The sequence below is a fragment of the Callospermophilus lateralis genome, chromosome 14 (assembly GCF_048772815.1).
Source record: "Callospermophilus lateralis isolate mCalLat2 chromosome 14, mCalLat2.hap1, whole genome shotgun sequence".
Taxonomy (NCBI): domain Eukaryota; kingdom Metazoa; phylum Chordata; class Mammalia; order Rodentia; family Sciuridae; genus Callospermophilus; species Callospermophilus lateralis.
In genome coordinates, this window is record NC_135318.1 from 1,905,004 (window position 1) to 1,927,266 (window position 22,263).

The 22,263-nt window shown below is 52.2% G+C and overlaps 1 protein-coding gene across 1 annotated transcript in view; it reads left to right on the forward strand.

Annotated features, from left to right (window-relative positions):
* Dcdc2c (doublecortin domain containing 2C) overlaps positions 1–22,263 on the forward strand; it is a 100,484-nt gene that overhangs the window by 18,675 nt on the left and 59,546 nt on the right. The window contains exons 3-7 of the mRNA XM_076833860.2: positions 2,341–2,417; positions 9,935–10,063; positions 12,397–12,534; positions 13,343–13,385; positions 21,700–21,826. Coding sequence (XP_076689975.2) covers positions 2,341–2,417; positions 9,935–10,063; positions 12,397–12,534; positions 13,343–13,385; positions 21,700–21,826 — 514 coding nt within the window. The remainder of the gene's footprint in view (positions 1–2,340; positions 2,418–9,934; positions 10,064–12,396; positions 12,535–13,342; positions 13,386–21,699; positions 21,827–22,263) is intronic.

Consider the following 22,263-nt stretch of genomic DNA (forward strand, 5'->3'; position numbering starts at 1 on the left):
AAAGCTGGCAATTTTGCTTGGGCCAAAATAAGACTCAGATGCCTACGTGAGCTACATGAGCTCTCGCCAGGCTTCCCTCGCACGTGCGTGCACACGTGTGTGCCTGTGTGGGCTCATGTTAGTTGCATGGAGTTCTTAGCACTGTGTGATGGGGGTCGCCTTTGCTTTGTGGCAACCGTTCTAATTCTCATGAGCACTTTATAAAGTCTTCCTTGTTCTAAAAGCAAACACTGCTGCCCAGAGAGGAGCACTGTCTCTCCTGGAAACAGGGCTGGGTTTTGACCTAGGCTTCCAGCTCCAGAGCCTGCCAGGCTGTGCCAGGCCTGGCTCTGCCCCCTCGAGGGCTGCAGGTCAGGGTTGCTCTGTCTAATGGTAACTCAGGCTGCAGCCAGGTGCTGGATCAGCCTTCCCAGCAGTGGCTTGTCCTCTTGGATCTCCTCACCCTTCTCCCAGGACCCATAAGACATGCCCAGAGCACCTTCCTTCTGGAACATGGTTCTCAGGAGGTGTGGGGGCAGGTGTGGGTTCTTTCTTGCCCCTGGCAGTGTGTGTGGAACCCAGAGCACCTGGGCTGGGGCTTTTGGGGGTGACTTCTCAACCTACAGTGTTCAGGCAAGCTTCCCAAATGAATAGACCGTGTGCCCATCTTGCAGGTAAGTTGAGGACGGTCTGACCAGTGAGGGGACGGGCCCTGGGAGGCCTTGAGGGAATGCTCAGGTGGTGTCTATCTCTGGCAGGCCTCAAATGGGGATCTGGGAGGTGGCAGGCTCAGTGGAGACCCGGGCAGCAGGCGGGCGGCAAAGTCAAGCTGGGGAGTGTGCAGAGAGGTGTTTGGCACACTCAGCTGCAGGGCAGACTATCAGGTGCAGAGCAACTGGTGTCCTGTCCGGTGTTCTAGGTGAGGCCTGGGTTGGGAGCCTGCAAGGGGAGGGGGCTCAGCAGTGTGAGGTGTAGGTAGAGTCCATCTGACCTCCGGAGTGTGGAGAGAGGTGGCTGGGCATGGGGGGCATCTCTGCAGAGTGTGTGTGCAGGAGTAAAGGGTGTGGTGTGAGGGGCACTGGGCTTGGTCCTACTCGTGCTGCAAGGAGGGCGGTGAGCTTGGTGGGTGGGGGAGGAGACTGGAGCCTTCGGGTGAAGGCCTCAGTGTAGCAGAGGCCAGAGTGTCTGACCGCACCCTGACAGGGCAGTGTGGAGTGGCCTAGAGCAGGGGAAGGTGGCCAGGTGCGTGGGACAGTGAGACAGGATGCAGGTGGTGGGGTCTGGGCTTACTTTGTGGATGGAGGGGAACAGCCATGTCCTGCTGGCCAGTGGTTAGGGTGATGTGGCATCTCGGGAGGTGACGGTGGGACCCTGGCGGGAACCTCCCATCATCCAAGGAGGAGAGGGGAGGATTTGCATCATGCGGGGGGGTGGGGGTGGGGGTGGGGGTGGGGTACCTGGGCACGTTGTCTGCAGAGACAGACAGGAGGGACCTGGCAATTGGATCTGAAGGGCGGCAGTGGGAGGGAGAGGGGCCCTGCACCGTTCCACCTGGCAGGCTGGAACCGCAGAGAGCCACGTGGTTAGAGGCAGGGTTGGGAGGAGGCCACAGTGAAGTGGGGGCCTTTCCAGGCAGCCCGGCCTTGTGCAGCATGGGGGGGCGGTGAGTGCTGCTCTTTAGGATTCCCTCTGCTTGCTTTCTGCATACTCCTGGCCACCAGGCAGGGAGAGCAGACTTTGCTCCTCTGTGCAGGACTCAGACATTCCTTCCCACTTGGGGGGTCTCGACCCTGTCTCTCAAGGCTGGAGCGGTGACAGGCCAGAGTTGGCTCGGCCTTGTATTCTCAGGAGAGTCGAGAAGGGTCGTAGAATATGGGGGAGCTGTTCCCACCTGCTGGCCAGGATGTCTGGCTCAGAGCTTGTGGCCTGAGGGTAGAAGCCACCCTGACCATCCTTAGGACCCAAGGGGTTGGCCAGCAGAGCCTCAGGGGTGGCACAGAGGTCATTGGCTCGTGCTTGTTGGGTGAACTGCTGGGTGTGTCTGGTGTGAGCTGCGCAGCCCCCTGGGGGCCCTCTGGCTGTCACCCTGGTCCTTGGCACTCTGCACTTTTATACCTGAGCTTCTCACCATGAGGGCAGGTGGCCTGCAGTCCCAACTACTCCACACTGGCCCTGGGATCCTGTCTGCCCCACATACGAGCACACAACCCCTCTCGGAGTCCTCCAGGGTCCTTCCTGGGGTGTTCTATCAACAAGAGACCCCACCTTCACTTAGGTTTGGGGTGGCACTTGGATGCTGATGGTGCATAGCAAGCGTTTGCTAATCTGAACGAACCCTAAGGCCTGGTTTTCTTTCTCCAGATAAAGCCGGTGGTGCACTGTGACATGAACGTGCCTTCCAGGTGGCAGTCCTATCACCGCCTTTCCCGAAACATTAAGTGAGTACAGTGTCGTGGGTGAGGAATCAGCCCTTGCCGCCGCTCCTTGAAGAGAAGCCTCCCTCGCGGCCGACCCTCCTCTCTCTCCAGCAGGGACTCCCTCCCTGAGCGCCTTCTCTATGCTCCACATTCTTTCTTCTCTTGAACCCTGAATTAGGGAGGCGACCCAGTGGCTGAGCCAGTGTTGACAGCACAGTTTTCCTGGGATGGAGAAGTAAGGGCTCTTGAGCTTTAGGTGGTGGGTTTGTTTTTTAATCCAGCGGTTCCAGCTGTTGGGTATCGAGAGGAAACGTTTTCACCACCGTGAGCTCTCACTCCCAGGGCCCTTTTGGAGCCAGCTCGTCCCCCCAGGTGTCCCTGAGAGGGGACGTGTGAAGCTGCGTGCTCGGAACACGACATACTGAGCAGGGGCTGTGAGGCCCAGCACCTGGGTGGGGTCGTGGCTGAACACGGTGGACTGGACACAGGGCTCTCTCCTGCTCTTCCTCTTGGCTCTGGGACTTTCCGTGCGTTGACTCTGGGCTTGCTCCCTGGTTGGCAGAGCAGGACAGAGGCAGCTACCTCGAGGTGGGGAGGATGGCCCGAGGTGACTTGTCCAGAGCCCACCCGAGCTCATCCGGGATCAGACTTCTGTAGGTGGCCCTCAGCCACCTTAGATCCCTGAGGGGGAGTTTAGGTGGTTCCTCCCTTTTGCCATGTTTTTCCCCCAAAGAAAAAGTCGCTGTGTCCTGGAGGAGCTCAGAGTTGCGGGACCCTGGCAGTGGCCGGGCTGGCCTGACGTAGCCCCTGCTCCCTCTCACCTGGGACCAGGGCCTGGGCAGGGGCTGGGACCACCTGCCTGACCCGCACACCGCAGCTGAGAAGCCGAGGGGAGACCTTGTCCGTCAGCCGCGCTCAGCTCCTCAGGGACCTTTGAGGTCCGGGGAGCATGTCTGGAAGTACCTTACCCTGGCTTCCGTGACGAGCCACCTAAACACATGAGGTCTCCCATGAGTATGAGAGTATGAGAGCTTCAGGAGTATGAGAGCTGTTTCGAGACATTTAAAGGCCCAGGGTTTCTAAATTCCTGGTCTGCAGAATGGTAGGGTACCCAGTGAGTGTGGGTCCTTCCTGATAAGACCTCGTCCCCAAGGCTGCACTCCATGGGCACGGCCCGGCATGGCCGACTCTCGCGTGGCAGCTTTTCTCCATATGGACCCCTGCTCCTGCAGCATGTGCTCATCTCTGTATCGTGGACTCAAAGTTCCACTAGATGGAACTAAACAGCCATCAAAGTGAAGAAAAGACCTGAGCCCGATTGCTTGGAGACCTCATAACTACAGACAAATGGCTTAGGAGGGAGTCTTCCCCATTACAGAGGGACAGGGCTCTAACCTGGCTGTGGTGGCCCAGGCCGCTGGACACGTGGCTTGTGGAGCCGGTGTTCTGAGGCTGCCCTGCAGTGGAGAGGCTCTGGGGTCCCTGGCCAGCTGGGTGGGAGTTAGCTGGTGACGCTGGGAAGCCACTGTTTGGAGGCTGAGGTCAGGGTCTGGTCCTGGTCTGGTCACTGGCTGTGTAGCCTGAGGTTCCCCCACCGGTGTTCTTCTCCACCTCCTCTTTCACAGAAGTGACAGGAACTAACTTAGATTGTCATGGGACATGAAAAGGTCTGGTAAGGGAACCTCGGGAGGACAGGGCTGGGGACCTTTGTTTTGTTGTTCATTTAGAAATGCACTGGTGGAAGGTGACCAAGCCCTACGGGTGGCCTGGGCGTGAGTCAGGAAGGCCTGTGGCAGGCTTTGCAGCCCATGCTTCCTGAGACCAGCAGAGCTCTGTCTCTCGGGCCTGGAGAAGCGGCCAGAGGTTAGGGTGATCCTGATGAAGCTCAGGACAGAGCGGAATCGGGAGGAAAGAGGATCACTGTGGAAAGGTTGGGTGTGTTTTAGGGCAAGGACGAGTGGTCTCTGGATGGGGGCTATAGGAATAAAAGCAGGATTCTAGTCTGGTGGCAAACATGAGGAGGCAGGGACAGGAAGCACCGTCCATGTCTTGTTCTCAGGCTGGGGGAGCCCAGGTGCCGGGCAGCTCCCTTCATTCCATGGCTATTGGCTGAAGTCTCCGGCTGGAGTGCTCCTCTCCTCTGAGTGGTCTTGGTGGCCACCCAGTGGCCATCTGAGTGGACCAGACACCTTGGCTCCCATGTGATTCCTTCCAAGTCCAAGGCTGCTCCTTGGCCATGAGGGTCTTCTCCAGGACATCCCTAGGAGGTGCTCCCCAGCAGCTGTCCCTCTCAAATAATCTCTCCAGGGATGTGGGGCTCCAAGTGGGTCCCAGGGGTGTGGCCCGAGGCTTGGAAACCACTTAGGTTATTTGCGTTTGCTAGTTGGGGGTATTTGCCAGATGCTCTGGCCCCACCGGGTTTCTTGTGTCCGTAAGTTTTGAACAGCATAGAGCAGTGCTCTGGAAGCTCTGCCACTTGGCCGTGTCCCCACTGGTGTCACGATTCTTTGTCACATACTGAAATTGTGTCACCCAGTGTGTGTTGACATTGGGAAGGAGAGCAGTGGCCTCATGGGAGGGGGCGAGGGGTGCAGGAGTGCTGTGTCCCAGCAAGCAGTGGGGTTTGCACAGTGAGGGGCCCCTCTGTGCAGCCGTTGGCCAGTATACCACGCTGGAGGAGCAGAGTCAGGCAGCTGTGGCTCACAGGCCGGGGGTGTGACTTAGCTATCTGGCCCTATCGTGTCCCTTAGCTCTCCGTTCATTAGGTTTTAGGTAACACTCCATGTGGTTCTTACTTCATGCGGAAACAAGGGAAAAGGCAGGGAGCACTTGGGAAGTCGAAGGGTGTGGGTGAAAGTCAAGATGCTTGAAGGTTCTGCAAAGCCTCCTTGGATGGGGGGCTCCAGGTTGCAGGTTCTGGAGGTGACTCCCCACCATTGACTAAAGAGGCACATCAGAGAGAACTAGGTCTCCGCCTCCTACAACGTCCCACAGACACCCCACGCCTTTCTGTAGTCCTCTGCTTCTGGAGGAAGGAAATGGAGAACAGCAGAGGCTGGTCTGAGGTGGTCTTTCCTGGGCCCACATCTCCTGACCCAGATGTTGGACACACAGAGTGCAGATGAGCTTTGTCTGTAGCCACCTGCGGCCCTTTTTGCTGGTTCCTGAAGAAGTATGAGGACTACGGTCCACAGCCGTCAGAACACAGATCACCCCCCCTACAGGATTCGAGTGGGTTTCCTGGGAACTTTGCATCCCTTGAGTTTGACTTTGGTGTGTGAGAAGTGGGTAGGAGCTTCATCAGATCCTGGGAATGCTGTCGGCTTCCCCGGGGGTGGTCAGCCAAGTGCTGGGGACTTTCACAAAGGGAGCAGAGAAGGCAGAACATGGATTCCTGGCCGTGAAGGGCGGGTGTTGGAAGGGCCTCACAGGGGATGCGCTGGGGCTGGGCACCGTGGGAGGTTGGGTTTGGCCAGTTTATTATGGAACTCAGATCCTGGACTAGCAGGTGTCCCTTCATGGACTGGAAGGACAGGTGTAAAGTTTTCTAATGACCCTCGGGATGTTTGGTGGAGCCTGAAAATCCCCCCAGTTTTAAATGCTATTAAGGAATCTTGGGGAGGGTCATGAACAGAGGTCCTATTTCTACCTTAAGGGGCTCTGTGTCCGTACACACACGATGTCTGTGGAGTCCGTTGCCCACAAAGGAGGGATTTTGTCTAACACCTGACTGAGGTCATTAGTTGAATGAGGGCTAAGTTGAAGGGGCAGAGGGGCACAGGACGCGTTCCTGCTTCCTTCCTGTCACAGTGGATCCTGACGTCTGAGCTCAGTTGTGGCAGCAGAAGTATAAACGCCCCTGGGTTTCTTCCATTCTGCTCTCACCAATGAGACTCCGAGACTCCGGAGAAGCCACCCATTGCTGACACCTTCTCCCTGGTTTTTAATAGGGAAAGGGGAACGCGAGGCAGTGGAAGAGTCCCTCAGGCTGAGGAGCCTGCACACGTGCCTTTCCACCAAGCTGCTGTGTGACTTGGACAAGCCACCTAGCTTCTCTGTATCACAGGGTAGCTCTTGCTTTACCATTTTTTGGAAAGATCAGAGACAATATTATAAAGTGTGCAGGTAAATGTGGAGGAAATAGCAGCTGTCATCACCAGCTCACCTGACTAGAGTCCGTTCCTCTGTCCACATGTTAGTTCCCTATTAAAATGCTTCCTGTTTCCCATCCAGAGACTACACAGCAGTGCGCCGGGCATTGCACTGAGAGAAGTTTACGCCGTTACCTTCACTTCAGCTGTGCTGGGCAGCGGGACTGTTTCTCTTATAGCCAATCATGCCCACGCAAATATATAGTTTTAAATGGTGATAAATTAAAATCTTCTCCCACTCCACGTCTGCAGGCCCCAAGTGACTTCTCCGGAGGCGAGAGCTGTCACCTCTTCCAGCACCCGCAGGTGTGTGTGCTGCCTCACTTTCACCAGGGACTGTCCTGGAGACGACCCTATCAGCGCTGAGATGATGGTGGCTAGATGTGGCACGTCCTGCACCTCCCCACACTCTGGCATCTCTGGCCCGGGTTTAACAGTGGTGGGATCTGATGTGTGCCCATCTGCCACCTCTCCGTTGAGGACTCCCTGGGAAAGTGCTAGGGTGCTTCAGGTGGCGCACGGGAGGAGATGGCCCTGGACAGTGCTGTGGAGCCTGCACGGCCAGTGGACGTCAGCAGATGTGCTGGGTCCTTCTCTCCTTGGAACGGGCGATTTCCAAACTTAAGAATCCAGATTACATTTTTTTCTTTCTTTAGGTAAAATATTCTACATTGTTAACAGACACTTCTTTTATATGTATCTGCCTTTTTTGAAAGATGTGGAAGTCTGGAAGTGAATAAAGGGTCATCAGTTTTCCCACTCCACAGAGACCCCCCGAGGGCCTCAGGGCACCTTCCTGGAGCCCTCTGGAGCTGCCTCTGGGTTTCTTTCAACTTTGCTTTTAACGTTGGTTACGTGGGCTGACTCCCTGGTAAGGACAAATTCCCACGAACAGCTGGATGGCTGCATAACTTACAGGACCATTATGTCCTGGTTTATTTCACCTTGTGCCGTACTGAGACATTGAGACCTTTTTATCCTTGTTGTTATAAGTGATTGTATGAGGAATATCTCTGCACTGTAAGTCATTGTCCCCACTTCTGTGGGATGAGGTGGCGGAGCCGGTGGCTCCTGGTTTCTTGTGTTGTGTTGGTCTGTATGGCTGGAGTATCCTTCAGGAAGACCGACTGTGTCTGACTGTGTGAGTGCATCTGTTTCTCAGCACTCAGGATACAATGTGTATTAAATGTCTTTGAAGTTTAGGCAAAAATATAATGTGGTCTTTTGTAAATATTTATTTTATTACTATCAGTATTCTATATTTAGACTTTTATTGTAAGCCAATTAGGAAAACATTGTAGCAGATTTTTATTGCGGTAGTAACATTAATAAATTGTGCATTCATGGACTGCATACAACATTTCTTTCTATAGTTTATTTTGGGCAGTTTTAAATATGGAAGAAGTTGCCACAAAGCTTTAGCAGAGAAAATGGATTTTCTTTGTTGTGACAACACATTAAAAATTATATATTCACTCTGAGAAAAAGACATATGTGCCTTAAATTCTAAGTTATTTGCATTTAAGGGAAAAATAGTAAAACCATGGTAATAGTAAATAATGTTATGGAAAAATGAAAAGCCATTGTGTATTGCTGAAGGATATTGTTGATGGATGTAGAAAAGTAAACCTTGTATTTAGCTGTGTTTTAGTTCCAGCTACGACAGTCTGACACTTGTCAAGGGGTGATTGATGTGGCTTGGTGATTGACGTGGGGTGCCAATCTCTTTGTGATGGGTTTTGAGAGGCCACTAGGCCTCCCCTCCAGCCAACACAGGTAATGAAGCAGACCCCTGAGCTCACAGGGAAACCACCTCAAGACTGCGAGAGGGAGTCAGTTCCTCTTTGTCTTTCCCAAGGACTGCACATGCCTTCTGCGGGTCTCTTCTCCAGGAGGGAAGCAGCTGCGTATTCAGGTGTGCTGTTCACCACATGATAGTTTTCCTCCATTTTACCCATCAGGGAGTTGAGGGCATATATGTGCTTTTTAAGGAACAGAGTTTTGTCCAGTTTTCTGGGCTCGTTAGATTATGTAAACAGGTAAAAGAACAAACAAGGCTTGTGGTCAGAGAAAATGCCCATTTATTGAGGAACAGCTCTCCATATTTATAGAGCCGGGGGTGGTTTGACAGTTATGACAGTTTAACAGTTTAATGGTTTGACAGTTGGCATGGGGTGCTTTCTGATTGGTGGGTAAGGATCATGTGAGCCAGCAGGGCTAGTCTGATTGGTGGGTAAGGATCATGTGAGCCAGCAGGGCTAGTCTGATTGGTGGGTAAGGATCATGTGAGCCAGCAGGGCTCATCATTGAACGGCTCTTCTCGGGGAATGGGGAAGTTAGTCATTGGAGCCAGGGCGACTCCCAACATTCCCCCATCTTTGTTATTAAATGAGAGTGGGCATCGAAGTAGGGAGCCCCCACAGGAGGGCAGAGAGGACTGGTATAACTTCAGGGACCAGATCAACGAAGGTTCCTTGCCACCACAGATCCATGATGATGTCAGTCCATTCGGCATAGGTCTCGACTGGAGGTATCATCAGTAGCCAGGAGTTGGTAATTCCTGAGAAGAGGCTGGTTAAAAACTTGATTAGAAATTTTTTACCCACTTGAGTCTGAATGAGCTTTATGATAAAGGGAAGGAACAGGCACAGGGAGTTTTTATAGCCCAGATCTAATGAGGTCTCTGGGTCTGCAAGCTGCCTTGTTGGCACAAGGGGGGTTAAGTGTTCAGCCTTGAGCGGGGGCTTGGGCGTTTGGGCTTGAAGCAAACAGGTGATAAAGAGCCAGACAGAGGGTTTGAGAAGCCAGATCATCCTGCAACTAACTTTGTTTGGCATGCCCTGCAGGCCCTGCAGACCAGCCTGTCCTGCACCTAACACCCTCAATTCCACTCTTCCTTCCTAGTCCAATCTAGCTCCCTCCCCTCTCCATTAAGGATGCTCTTCAAACTCTCTCCTACCTGGGTGTCTCTGAAACCAGCTTGCTTCTCTCTTTGCCTTTCTCAAAATATCCCAGCTTTCCAATCCAGCTTGCTTCTCTCACTTATCACTGTTCCCAGCTTTCCCTAGTCTGTCTCTCTTCACACCAAGAAACATGGGCTTCGTAATAAAGAAGGCAGCTTTTTTTAAGGAAGAGAGTTTTGTCCAGTTTTCTGGGCTTGTTAGATTATGTAAACAGGTATTTTCCTGGCATCTGTGTTCCGCAGCAGGCATGGAGACCTCTCCGCAGGTGCCTGTGGTGCTCTGTGGGGCGTGGGATGTCACCAGGGGCTGCTCAGCCCCCGGGGTACTTTATCAGTTCTGTAATTATATACATGTATGTATGTTTCCTTTGATTTTCTTCAACTCAAATTTAAGGCCTTAATGAATGTTTTCCTCTTTATTACAGTGTTTTCACAAATGGAAGAATATTTATTCCACCCGTAAAAATTATTATACCCAAATTCAGCCTGACAGACTGGAATAGCGTGCTGGCCACGATTGGAGAAAAAGTCTTCCCTTGGGGAGGTGTTCGAAAGTAAGGAGCCGCGCCTACGAGATGGGTGGCAGCATCTGTTTTCCTACTGAGAGCACTTCCTGCCTGAACCAACAGGTGTAGGGTGACTTGACTCGTATTTTGGTCCGTGGAAGCAGGCAGTGTCTCCTGTCTTTGTATCATCCTCATTTTAAATCAGTTTTGTGAATTTATTCTCTAAACAAACTGCTGAGCACTGACCATGAGCTTGTCAGTGTGCACACAGCCCAGAAGGATCAGCCTTGCCCACGCCCTGGGGGTGGCCTCCCTAGGTGGCCAGCAGCTACTGCTGGGCCAGATGCTGCAGATGGGATCAGGCGGCAGCACAGCCCGTGGCTTCTGGGGGTCAGACGGGCCAGATCTTCTGTGTCTGTCTACCTCTTTCACTCAGGTCATCCTTAACCTCTCCATGTCTTTCCCTCATCAGCAAATGGAAATGAAGCTGTGTCCATGTCCAGGAGTGGCAGTGTGTGTCAGTGCTTACAGTGGCTCAGTGCTCAGTGAGAGGTCACTGGAGGCAGTGGCTTTACGAAGAGAGGTGGAAAGCCTGAGCCACCGTGCTGCTGGGAAGCACTGCACCCTGTCACTGCATGCGACTCCGTATGCTGGACACAAGGGCCACTTGTGGGGGAAGACCAGGCCATGGTGGATTCTTGGGCTTCCTCCTGTCTCCTCCTGTCCTGATGCTGTCCCCTGAGCTTCCTCCTGTCTCCTCCTGTCCTGAGGCTTTCCCCTGGGCTTCCTCCTGTCTCCTCCTGTCCTGATGCTGTCCCCTGAGCTTCCTCCTGTCTCCTCCTGTCCTGAGGCTGTCCCCTGGCCTTCTTCTAGGCCTGATCTAACATTGCAGGTCTCAGAAGGGGCCCCAGAGCCACAGTCTGGGAACTTGCTGGTCTCCTCCTAGACCCCCTGGTTCGTAGCACCTGTGGTGTTTGGCTCCTGTGCTTCAAGGGCCCCTCAGTGAACTGGTGTGCGGTGGGGTGAGGTCCAGCTCTGTGGCCTTCAGCTCTTCCTGTATCCAGTATCCTTTTCCTCCACTCGGGCACAATCCTGATTCAGAGCTCTGACTCACAGCCTCACAGTGGTGCCTCTCCTCTCTCTTGGAGGCCATTCCTGTTGTCTCAGCTGCCCATGACGACAGCTTGCTGTGGCTGCGACATTGCTGCTACCCACTCTTCCACAGAAAGTGTTGCTGTCTGTCTAACTCACCACTGAGTCCTCTCCCTGGACATGGAGGCTCTTTACAACCTGCCCTTCACCCTGCGTCCCCTGGACGGCAGCCTCCTCTTGTCTGACTTTTCTGCACATTCCCTCCTTCTGGCCCAGATGGCTCCCATCCGCCTTCACGTGATGAAATCCTGCCCACTTTTCAAACCTCCCTGGGAATTCTTGGACCTTTGAAGGTCACACTGAGTCTGACCAGGCTCGTCTTGGACCCTCTGACCGCCAGCTTTCTATCACTGTAACAAGAAAACCTGAGATACCCAGCTTAATAAGGGAAAAGGCTGATTTGGCTGACAGTTTGGGAAGTTGCAGTTCACGCTTGGTTGACCCCTTGGTCCCGGGCCTGTGTGGAGGCAGCTCATCATGGTGGCAGTTTGTGACAGAGGAAGCTGCTCACATCGTGGTGGTCGAGCAGAGAGGAAGGGCCAGAGTCCCAACAACCCCTCCAGTTAGGCCCCGGGGTCCCTGCCCCAGGCCTTCCATTGAAAGGCTCCACCAGCTGCTCACAGGGCATAGGCTGCTGCGACAGGCCTTCAGCACATGGGTGTCGGGGGACGCTCCAGACCTCCCGTCTGTGTGCTGCGCGGGGTGTTTGCCATCCTGACTGCAGAGAAGCAATGACGTCTTCCTCTTGCCCTGATAATGACTACCTCATTGCCTGTGCATATGGACGAGTCGACTCTTTCTTGAACAGATGAACTAGTGAATGAGGACCAAACAAGAAGTAGGCTCAGAGGAGCCTTTTGGTGCTTATGAAAAGGCATATTATTTGCAGGAAATGCTGGTTTGTTTGCCAAGTATTGTTATAACAATTAGGCCAATTTGTATTGACTTTAGCTGTTATTAGTTAAAATTAATTGAATACCAAACAAGAGCTTAGCACGTTGTTGAGAGCCTCTGAGCACTGGTAGATGATTACAGATGCAGTTAATTAGAAGTCTGGAGCAAGCAGCGTGCCTGTCCTGGAGGAGCAGAGCCGGGGCTCACCGTCCACGGCAGGGCTTGCTTGTGAGGGCTGGTTCTTGGTAGAGCCCAAATTAGTCGTGTCACACGGGAACACCACGCCCTGTGTGCTGGTGTTGCCATCTCTAGCCTGCTTCTTTCTGCATCTGCAGATTATTTACTTTGGATGGACGTCTTCTGGACAGCTCACAGGACTTGCAAGACAGTCAGTTCTATGTTGCTGCAGGACTGGAGAATTTCAAAAGCTTTCCGTACTGGAGGTCCCCAAACGTTCCCATCGAGGTCCAAGAGTGAGTCCATTTTAAGTCTTTGCTTCCTGAGCTTTGGTAAAATCTCTCCTCTCCCCACTACTTCTTCTGCGTATGTCCACCTCAGCTGCTGGCTGTTTTTCCACAGTGAAATGTGCTGCTCTGGTGATACAGATTCTTCATGGGTCAGGTTGCCATCACCATTCTTCACAGTCTCCAGCAGGGGCTTAAGTATCTTTCCCTCAACAAAGAAGTTGAGGCCCAGGAGAAACAGGGGCTGCCCAGTGGCCGAGGGACAGGGCCATTCCACAGGACAAGCAGGTGCAGGAACGGCTCTGTGAGCCCTTGGGGAGGCAGTGCCTGTGTGCACAGCTACCACCCAGTGGAAGAGGTCGCGTGCAGAGTGAGGCAGATGGGGTCGGTGGGCCCTGCTGCAGGCGGCTGTGGACAGGGAGGGAGGCCTACTCCTCTCAGCCTGGCTCCTCCAAGAACAGGGAGGCTGTCGCTCCCCCCGGGAGTTGTGAGGGCTGCAAGAGGAGCCGCGTTTGTAGGAGCACCACATGCCAGGTTCCCCACCACAAACCCGAGACAGAAGCCCCTGTGGGTGCCAGCCTTGGCCAAAGCCACCCTGATAAGAGCCATCTCACTTTCAGGGTCCCCAAGGCAGCAGGCAAAGCGGGGCCAGGCCCGTTCTGCTCCCGTGCTGGGAAACCGTGGCTGCCTGAGTCCTTGTTCTGCATGGACCACAGGTCGCGCTCTTGCCCCGCTCCCCACCCAGGACCAGGCTGCAGCCTGCGGTCGGTGAGAATGGGTTGAGCATAGACATGACAAGCTATCTTTTGTCTTTCAGAAAGTACTCCGACATGGAAAGACGCCTGCAGAAGAAGAAGAAGGTAAGTGACCTTTAAGAGGAGAGGTGACCTCTGTTGCTGACTTGGTATCTTCTGGCACCAGCAAGGACAGGGCACATGCAGGCCCTGAACTGTAAACTGAGCCGTGGGTGCACAGTGTTAGCACCAGACCCTAAAGAGGAGTCACACCCTCCTGTGATCGGGAAGGGGAAGTGAGGTCCAGACATGGAACTAGTCAGACTGGAGCCACCTGCAGGTATTTGTGATAAGACATGCAGTTTCATGGGACAGGTAGGAGAGAAACTGAGGCACCCTTGGACCCTGGAGGGTGTGGGGAGGACGTCATAGGCAGAGGTGCCGCAGAGTGAGGTGCGGAGGGGTGTGTGAGTGTCTACACACACAAGCTGCTGCAGCTTAAAGCATGAGAAAGCGTGTCTGGGGAGGAAGGGGGCCTCACCATCCTCACGACCTGGCTCGATTGTGTGCCCTGGCCACCGTGTGGAAACTGTGTTTTGCAGTTCTGTTGCTGGTGCTGTTTATTTGACAGAGCTGTTGGGTCTCCCGTGTCTAGCGCACTGGCTCCCAGGCCTCCCTACTGTAACACACTGGCCTGGAGAACTCCCATGTGTCGGGCTCTTCTTGGCCAGTACCCAAGGGCGTGGGGGGCCTTAGCTTCCTCTGTCCTGGGCAATTCAGATCTCACAGGCACCACTTTAGCTGCTTTCTTGCAAATGTCATTGACCTCCTCACTGTCTGACCAGCACTGTGACTACCACTGTGTCCATCCGACCGTGGATGAGCTTGACTGGGCTGTCTCTGTCCTTGCCCTGAAGTAGCTCAGCTTGCTGCTGTGGCACCTGACTTCTCATGCTGAACTCACCACCACATTCCAGACCCGATGCTCATCTGCAGACAGTGTTACCTCTAAAAATGTGTTCCTGACTGTGTTTTGCTGAATTTTGTTAGGGGATTTTGATCTTGGTTTATAAGTGAGATTAGCCTACATTTCTTTCTGGTGTTGTCCTTGACTAGTTTTTGGTGACAAAGGTTTTCTGTGAATTCACTGCTGTTATATGGCTCCTTGAGTTGAAGGACCTCCTCTCTCTGAGGAATGCATTTCAGTAGTGTTTGTGGGATGGGTGGCTGAATGACGATCCGTGAGCCCAGAGCCATAGGTGTGCTCTGCACTGGCATGCACTTTGCCCAGCTGGGTAGAGGAGCATGTGACGTAGCTCCTAGTGGAGCATGTGCTAGGGAGCCTACGCACAGATCACGGTGATTGGGGGCATCGTTGAGGTGTGTGGGGATGGGAGCTGAGCTCAGATCACAGAGCAAGAGGGCAGACGCTCCATGGTGTTCTGGACTGTGCACACGCTGGGTCCTGGGCTTATGGAGCTCTCCTCTACTGGCTTGGCCAGCATTTCCCCCTCTGGTGTGGACAGTGTTGGGCGCTTTTTTCTTAGTGTGCTTTGATGAGTGCATTACACGTGATGGTTGTGCATGAAGTATGACTGTGTGCATGGGCTCATTTTGACAGATCCATACGTGCCCTCCACATCAGTCCTGGCGCCTCCTCTTTCCCTCCCCTTCTCCCTCCTCCTCTCTCTTTCCTCTACTCATCTTCCTTCTGTTTATTTACTGGTGTGATCTTATTTGGTGCCCTGTAGATATACATAAAGGTGGATTCACTGGGTATATTACACCAGCCCTCACGGTCCTGTCAGATTCTCTCATTCCCCTCCCTCCCTCCTGCTCTCCCTCACTTTCTTCTACTCCCAGATCTCCCTCCAACCTTCTGATACTCACTCTTCCCTTTTCTCCCTACTTAGCTGCAGCTTCTGCCTGAGGGAAGAACCCAACCCTTGACTCTCTGGGTCTGAGCCTAACAGTCTCCACTTCCTTCCACGTCACGGCAAATGCCACACTTCCACTCTTCTTCATGGTCAAGTAAAACTCCACTGTGGATATGTGCCCCATTCCTTGTCCGTTCATCTATCGAGGGCACCTGGGCTGGTTCCGCAGCCTGGCTGTTGTGACCTGGACTCCTGTGGGCTGATGTGTGGGCATCGCTACCGTGAGCCACTCGAGTTCTCTGGGTAAATACCGAGGGGTGGGCAGCCGGGTCATCTGGGGTTCCCTTGCTAGTCTTTTGAGACTCTCCCCACGGTGGTCGCCCTGGTCTGCAGTCCCCACACGGCGCTCAAGTGTTCCTTCCCCAAAAGCCTCCCCAGAACTTACTGTCACCGGGCTCTTGGTGGCTGCTGTTCCCAAGGGAGTGACATGAAGTCTCAGTGTACTTTTGATGAGCATCTCCCTGATTGCCAGGGAGGTTGACGTTTTTCATATACTTATTGGCCATTTGGGTTTTTTCTTCAGAGAAGTGTCTGTCTGTCATTGGGGCCTGAGTCTTGAAGGATGGCTGCTGTTTAGCTTGGCTGGTGTGACCTTCAGAGTCCCACACTCGACCTTACGGCAGCTTCAAGCACCTTCCGACTCACCAGGCCGCTGAACCCCCGGCCAGTTCTGTGGCTTGCTTCCTGCTCCTCGCGTCCATGCTCGTTTTGTGGTTCTGACTTTGGATTCTTCAGGTGGCGACATGATTTTGCTTCCCTTTTATTCAGTGCTTACTTGGTCTGAATTGAGACATGTTAGTTCTGGTGTTGCCTGTTTCTCTTTTCTCTCTCCTCTAGAAATCTGTGACTGGAAACTTAACAGGTTTGGGTAATGATATTTAGCCTTTAGGAATCTTTACGCAGAAAGACGACAAAACACGGTATAAACTATGATGCAAGAATGTGTTATTTTATGAAAATCAAATCTATCATGGAAAACTCTTCATAAAGTAAATTTAACAAGAATGTATAGCAGTATGGCAAGGACCTTTTGTTCTGAGAATGAAAGGTTCTGGAAGAAAACCAAGGGCACGTGTCAGAGCTCTGCATTTATGGTAAGATGGCTGTCGGGGGGCCTGACGTTCTTCACGTTGCTCGTACAAAGCCCGTATGGCGTGGCCTCAGGACCATGCACTTCTGTCTCACCTGAGGGGTGGGTGATCTCTGAGTGTGAGGCCTTTCCTTGCAGATCCCCTGAGGCTGGCTTTGGGATGGGTGGCAGCGACTGTGTCACCACAAAGCAATTTGTTTTTTTACTTGCTCTTGCCAGATTTTGTTTCTAACTTATTTAAAATTGTTTTTTAAATCTACTTTTTGTGTGAATCACCTCAACATCTTTATGGAGAAGAAAAGGAATTAGTAAGTGCTAGAAGCCCAGGAGAGCCCTGTAACAAATACCCCCCCGGGACTGTGTGAAGACTGCAGTTCCTCAGGTGGTCACCGGGAGTGCCCTGTAACATGGACAGTCTCCGTGGAGCATGAGGGCTGTGTAGGTCCTGCGTCTGTGCATTCTGAGGTCCTCAGGTGGTCACCAGGAGAGCCCTGTAATACAGTGAACCTCCGTGGAGCGTGAGGGCTGTGCAGGTCCTCAGGTGGTCACCCAGGAGAGCCCTGTAACACAGTGACCCTCCGTGGAGTGGGAGGGCTGTGCTGGTGGTCGGCAGTGGTGCTCTGTTGAATTGGGCATGGAATTTATTTCAAATTTGCAAATTGTCCTTAAAGAAATGTAGCTAGAGTACAAAGCAGAGGCTCTTTCTTGACTTTTCTGTGGCCACTTCACAAGCATAACACAGAGCTTTGGACCAGTGACCACAGACTTGAATGGAGGCACTGCGGGGTCCCATTGCAGGGCCCTGCTTATTGCTGGGGACCTCGGGATGAGTCCAGCGTGAGTTCCTGCTGTTGGAGCAGCAGATGTGGATGAGCGTGCCCATGATCCTGATGCTCCTCACCCCCCTCAGTCCACTGAAGCCCGTTCACTGAGCCCCAGCCCAGGGCCACCCTGACCTGGCATCAACTCCCCCTCCTCTGCAGTTCCGACAGGTCAGCAGCGTCTCTTTACTAATGGTCTAACCTCCAGAGCTGCCATCAGCCACCGCTTCACCACTGCCCAGTACAGTCAGAAAAACCAAGATGCCTGGTGGGGGGTGCCACGAGGGGGGCGGTGAGGGGGGAGGTGCAGAGGCAGGCAGGGCCTGGGTCACAGGCTGTGTACCAGGTAATGCTCAATCCAAATCTGAATGAGGGAGTGAAAAGGAGGGTGCACTTGGTAATCGCTACCACTGATGACAGAATAAAATGTGTGGACTGAAAACAGGAAAGCAGTCGGGAGGGGTGGGGCCTGGGCAGCTGCCGCCTTCCCAGCGAGCTTCGGGTGGAGCCGAGCCGCCGATCTGAGACTCTGGACTGTTGGCAGCTCAGCATCTCTTATGCCGATGGCATCCTGGCAATCATGGGAAGTGTTGCCGCTGTCACTTGCCGTGGGTCAGCTGGTACAGCTGCTCCTTTTGCTGTGCCTCTAATTGAGGGAGGGGCCAGGGTAGCTCTGCGCAGGTTGAGTTTCACGATGAACTCCCATTGTGTTCTGCTTTTCCTTTTAGTTCAGTGCAATCAGTGATAAGATCTGTGCTGCCTGGTTCTACAGGGCTTTTCCATCGTAGAAAACAGAGCGCAGGTGATGACAGGCGCTGTGACATGGCTAAATGGCAGCGTTGTTTCTTTTTTAAAGGCTCATAAGCACCCAGGAGCTCTGTGACTCCTAGCATCTTGATCCAAAGAAACGAGAAGGGAGATCCTGGGGGCTGTGGGGAGACCTACATGGCCATGGTGTGTGAGGCAGTGGACGGGCGACAACAGCAGGACGAGTGCCTTTTCCTCATCTCATCTAGACGCCCTTCTCGACAGCCTCTAGTGTCTGATGTTTCTACCCTGTGCTTGGTTCAGATGTTCACACCCTGGAGAGCAGCCCTTTAGGGCTGGGCAATGTCTGTGAAGCCCAGTCAGCATGAGCCTCTCAGTCCAGTGACAGGAGCTGATCCAAGCTTCCCCTGTTCTGTTCTGTCAGCTTCAGCTTCATAGCAGCTGCATTTATTTGTGATTTTAGATCTATTAGCTTTCAAGGGGGTAAGGCTAATTCAAGAAATGTTCCAAAGGGCATCCATCTATTAAAATGGGTATTTTGTGGTGCGAGCCTCTGTACAAAAGTCAGTACATAGTTAATAAGCCTTTCATTATATCACATCTACAATCAGGACACGGCTGTTAAACACTTCTTTGGCATAGAGCAAAATGCTGAAAATGAAATGGAGATGAACCATAGAAATTAAGGGTGTGTGACGAGGTCAGAAAACTGAAGAAGAGACAGAGCCCACTCTGAAGCCCAGCCTAACCACGAGGGTCACTGTGCAATAGGTGCTTGGGCTTGGTGTTGCCGGCTAACAGCAGCAAGGGATCTCTCCAGGGTCCAGGGAGCAGCTAGCAGCCGAGGGGCAGCGCCCTTCTGCTTCACGGGTGACTAAGCAGGGACTGGTGGTGGATGGAAGACCTTGACCCAGCTGGGAGGGATCCTGCTGGGCCACCTGCTGGCCACCTGCTTCCTCTCTTACTGGAGTGGACTGACTGAGGGGGTCGTCCCTGTTCTTCTTCCACCTGGTGGACTGACCCTGAAAGAGGTTGTCACTGTTCCTCTGCCACCTTGGTGACTGACCCTGAAAGAGGTTGTCACTGTTCCTCTGCCACCTTGGTGACTGACCCTGAAAGAGGTTGTCACTGTTCCTCTCCCACCTTGGTGACTGACCCTATGGAGGTCATTACTGTTCTTCAATTTGACAAAATGTGAGATTCGTCCTCTTCTCCTAGGGTGGCTCCCAGGAGGCCAGTGTGAGATAATCTGTTACAGTCGCATTAAATCTTAGCTAGATTGGCCAGGCTCCTGAGAAGAATAATTGTCTTTAAAACTCTAAAGAGAAATAAATCTGCCACTTTTCAGGCTTATTTTCTGAAAGTGTTTGCAATGGGGAGAAAGATGAATGACGCTGCAGCGTGCCTGTCCCCTCCGTCAATAGAGCTCACACTGATTTCAGAGGTGCACCAGGGCAGAGGGCCCTGCAGCAGGAGGAGCTGGCCTGTCTCCTGCCTGGTCCGTGTTCAGCAGGGGCACCTGGGATTTCATGCTGTCCTTGCAGAGGTGACTCCAGTTGCCTGCAGCTCCTGCGTGGATGGAAGGCCGCCCCAGGCAGGGTTGCAAGGCGGGGTCTGGTATCAGGCTGGAGGATGCCTTCCTCCGTCCCTTTCTATGAGGGGAGAAGGTCTTGGTGGTTTGATGGTATACAGCAGTCTAGTTGTGTGAGGTGGGTGTTTTCAGTTTGACACTTATTAAGTGACAGTGTGAAAGAAATATCTATTTATATAATTTTGCCTGAGTGAAGATTAAAAAAGGAAAATCTTAAAAAAAAAGACAACTTGTAGTGTAAAGATGCTATGGGAGGTGCCTAGGAGACAATTTCATCTCTCCTCTGATGTAGTTCTCCCTTGTTATTCTCAACAGATTTTTAAAAAATAATTTATTTAATTTTATGTGGTGCTGAGGATCGAACCCAGTGCCTCACCTGTGTGAGGCAAGCACTCTGCTACTGAGCCACAGCCCCAGTCCCTCTAAACAGATTTTTTTTTAAAAAAAACTGAACTCCAAAATGGATCAAGGAGCTTGATATCAAATCAGAGACACTGCGTCTGATAGAAGAAAAAGTTGGCTCCGATCTACATATTGTGGGGTTGGGCTCCAAATTCCTCAATAGGACGCCCATAGCACAAGAGTTAATAACTAGAATCAACAAATGGGACTTACTCAAACTAAAAAGTTTTTTTCTCAGCAAGAGAAACAATAAGAGAGGTAAATAGGGAGCCTACATCCTGGGAACAAATCTTTACTCCTCACACTTCAGATAGAGCCCTAATATCCAGAGTATACAAAGAACTCAAAAAATTAAACAATAAGATAACAAATAACCCAATCAACAAATGGGCCAAGGACCTGAACAGACACTTCTCAGAGGAGGACATACAATCAATCAATAAGTACATGAAAAAATGCTCACCATCTCTAGCAGTCAGAGAAATGCAAATCAAAACCACCCTAAGATACCATCTCACTCCAGTAAGATTGGCAGCCATTAGGAAGTCAAACAACAACAAGTGCTGGCGAGGATGTGGGGGAAAGGGTACACTTGTACATTACTGGTGGGACTGCAAAATGGTGCGGCCAATTTGGAAAGCAGTATGGAGATTTCTTGGAAAGCTGGGAAAGGAACCACCATTTGACCCAGCTATTCCCCTTCTCGGTCTATTCCCTAAAGACCTAAAAAGAGCATACTACAGGGACACTGCTACATCCATGTTCATAGCAGCACAATTCACAATAGCAAGACTGTGGAACCAACCTAGATGCCCTTCAATAGATGAATAGATAGATAAAAAAATGTGGCATTTATACACAATGGAGTATTACTCTGCATTAAAAAATGACAAAATCATGGAATTTGCAGGGAAATGGATGGCATTAGAGCAGATTATGCTAAGTGAAGCTAGCCAATCCCTAAAAAACAAGTGGCAAATGTCTTCTTTGATATAAGGAGAGCAACTAAGAACAGAGCAGGGAGGAAGAGCATGAGAAGAAGATTAACATTAACATTAAACAGAGATGAGAGGTGGGAGGGAAAGGGAGAGAGAAGGGAAATTGCATGGAAATTTAAGGAGACCCTCATTGTTATACAAAATTACATACAAGAGGAAGTGAGGGAAAAGGAAAAAAAAACAAGGGGGAGAAATTAATTACAGTAGAGGGGGTAGAGAGAGAAGATGGGAGGGGAGGGGAGGGGAGGGGGGATAGTAGAGGATAGGAAAGGCAGCAGAATACAACAGACACTAGTATGGCAATATGTAAAACAGTGGATGTGTAACTGATGTGATTCTGCAATCTGTATACGGGGTAAAAATGGGAGTTCATAACCCACTTGAATCAAAGTGTGAAATATGATATGTCAAGAACTGTGTAATGTTTTGAACAACCAACAATAAAAATTAAAAACAAAAACAAAAAACCCTGAGCTCCCCCTTATTGTTGCCCGAAAGAAAGCCACGCTGGGTGTTTCCAGGCCCCACGGAGCACATGGTCCAGAAGGAGCAGATGCGTGGTGGTCAATGAGTCATGGTTTTTACCAGGCTGCACAGTGTCCTTCACCCCGTCATCCCCCTCCCCACCCCAGGGGTTGGCAAGGCCACCTGGAGAGGTCATTGACCTGTCCCCCAGAGACACTGCAGGGAGGGGAAAGTGGACTGGACAGGAAGGAAGAGAGTGGAAGGTGTGAGGAGGGGCTCTAAGTCCTGGCCTCCTGCTGGGGCCTCCCTGCAGGGACCTGATGGCGCTTCTGCTCCTGAGACAGCTTTGTTTTTAATTTGCACTTTAGGTGACTTCTAAAGAAAAAGAGCCTCCTAAAGATGAGAGCGTACCACCTAAAACTCAGGATTCTGTTTACTACGCCAAACAAGGAAAGAAGAAACCTCTGGCAGACCCTCTAGTCCAAATGGGCACAGGTAACGGGCACCTCACTGTGCTGCAGCCGGGCTGGGAGCTGCCGGCCTGGCAGAGTGTGTGCGCGTTGTGTGCTTGGGAGGATTTTATGTGGCAAAATCTCATCTCTCTTGATGTGTGACCCTCTGATTAGACTAAATGTTCGCTGGAAGGACCCTGTTGGAGCAGAGTCACAGTCCCCAGGCTGCAGTGGGAGGACAAGTGTAGGTTTAAAGTCAGCCGTGTCAGGGGTCTGTCTGTCCTCCCTGAGAGGACCAGTGACAGAAAGGAGAGAGAAACAGGACACAAAAGCCACCTGTTGTGCACACACACCTTCTGAGGATGGGCGAAGGGTAGAGGATGACCCAGACTTGGTTCCAACTGGTTCTGACTGGTTCTAGCCACGCCCTTGCTTTGCCAGCTCTCCTACCCTCCCTGAGCCCTTGCTGGGTTCCTGTGG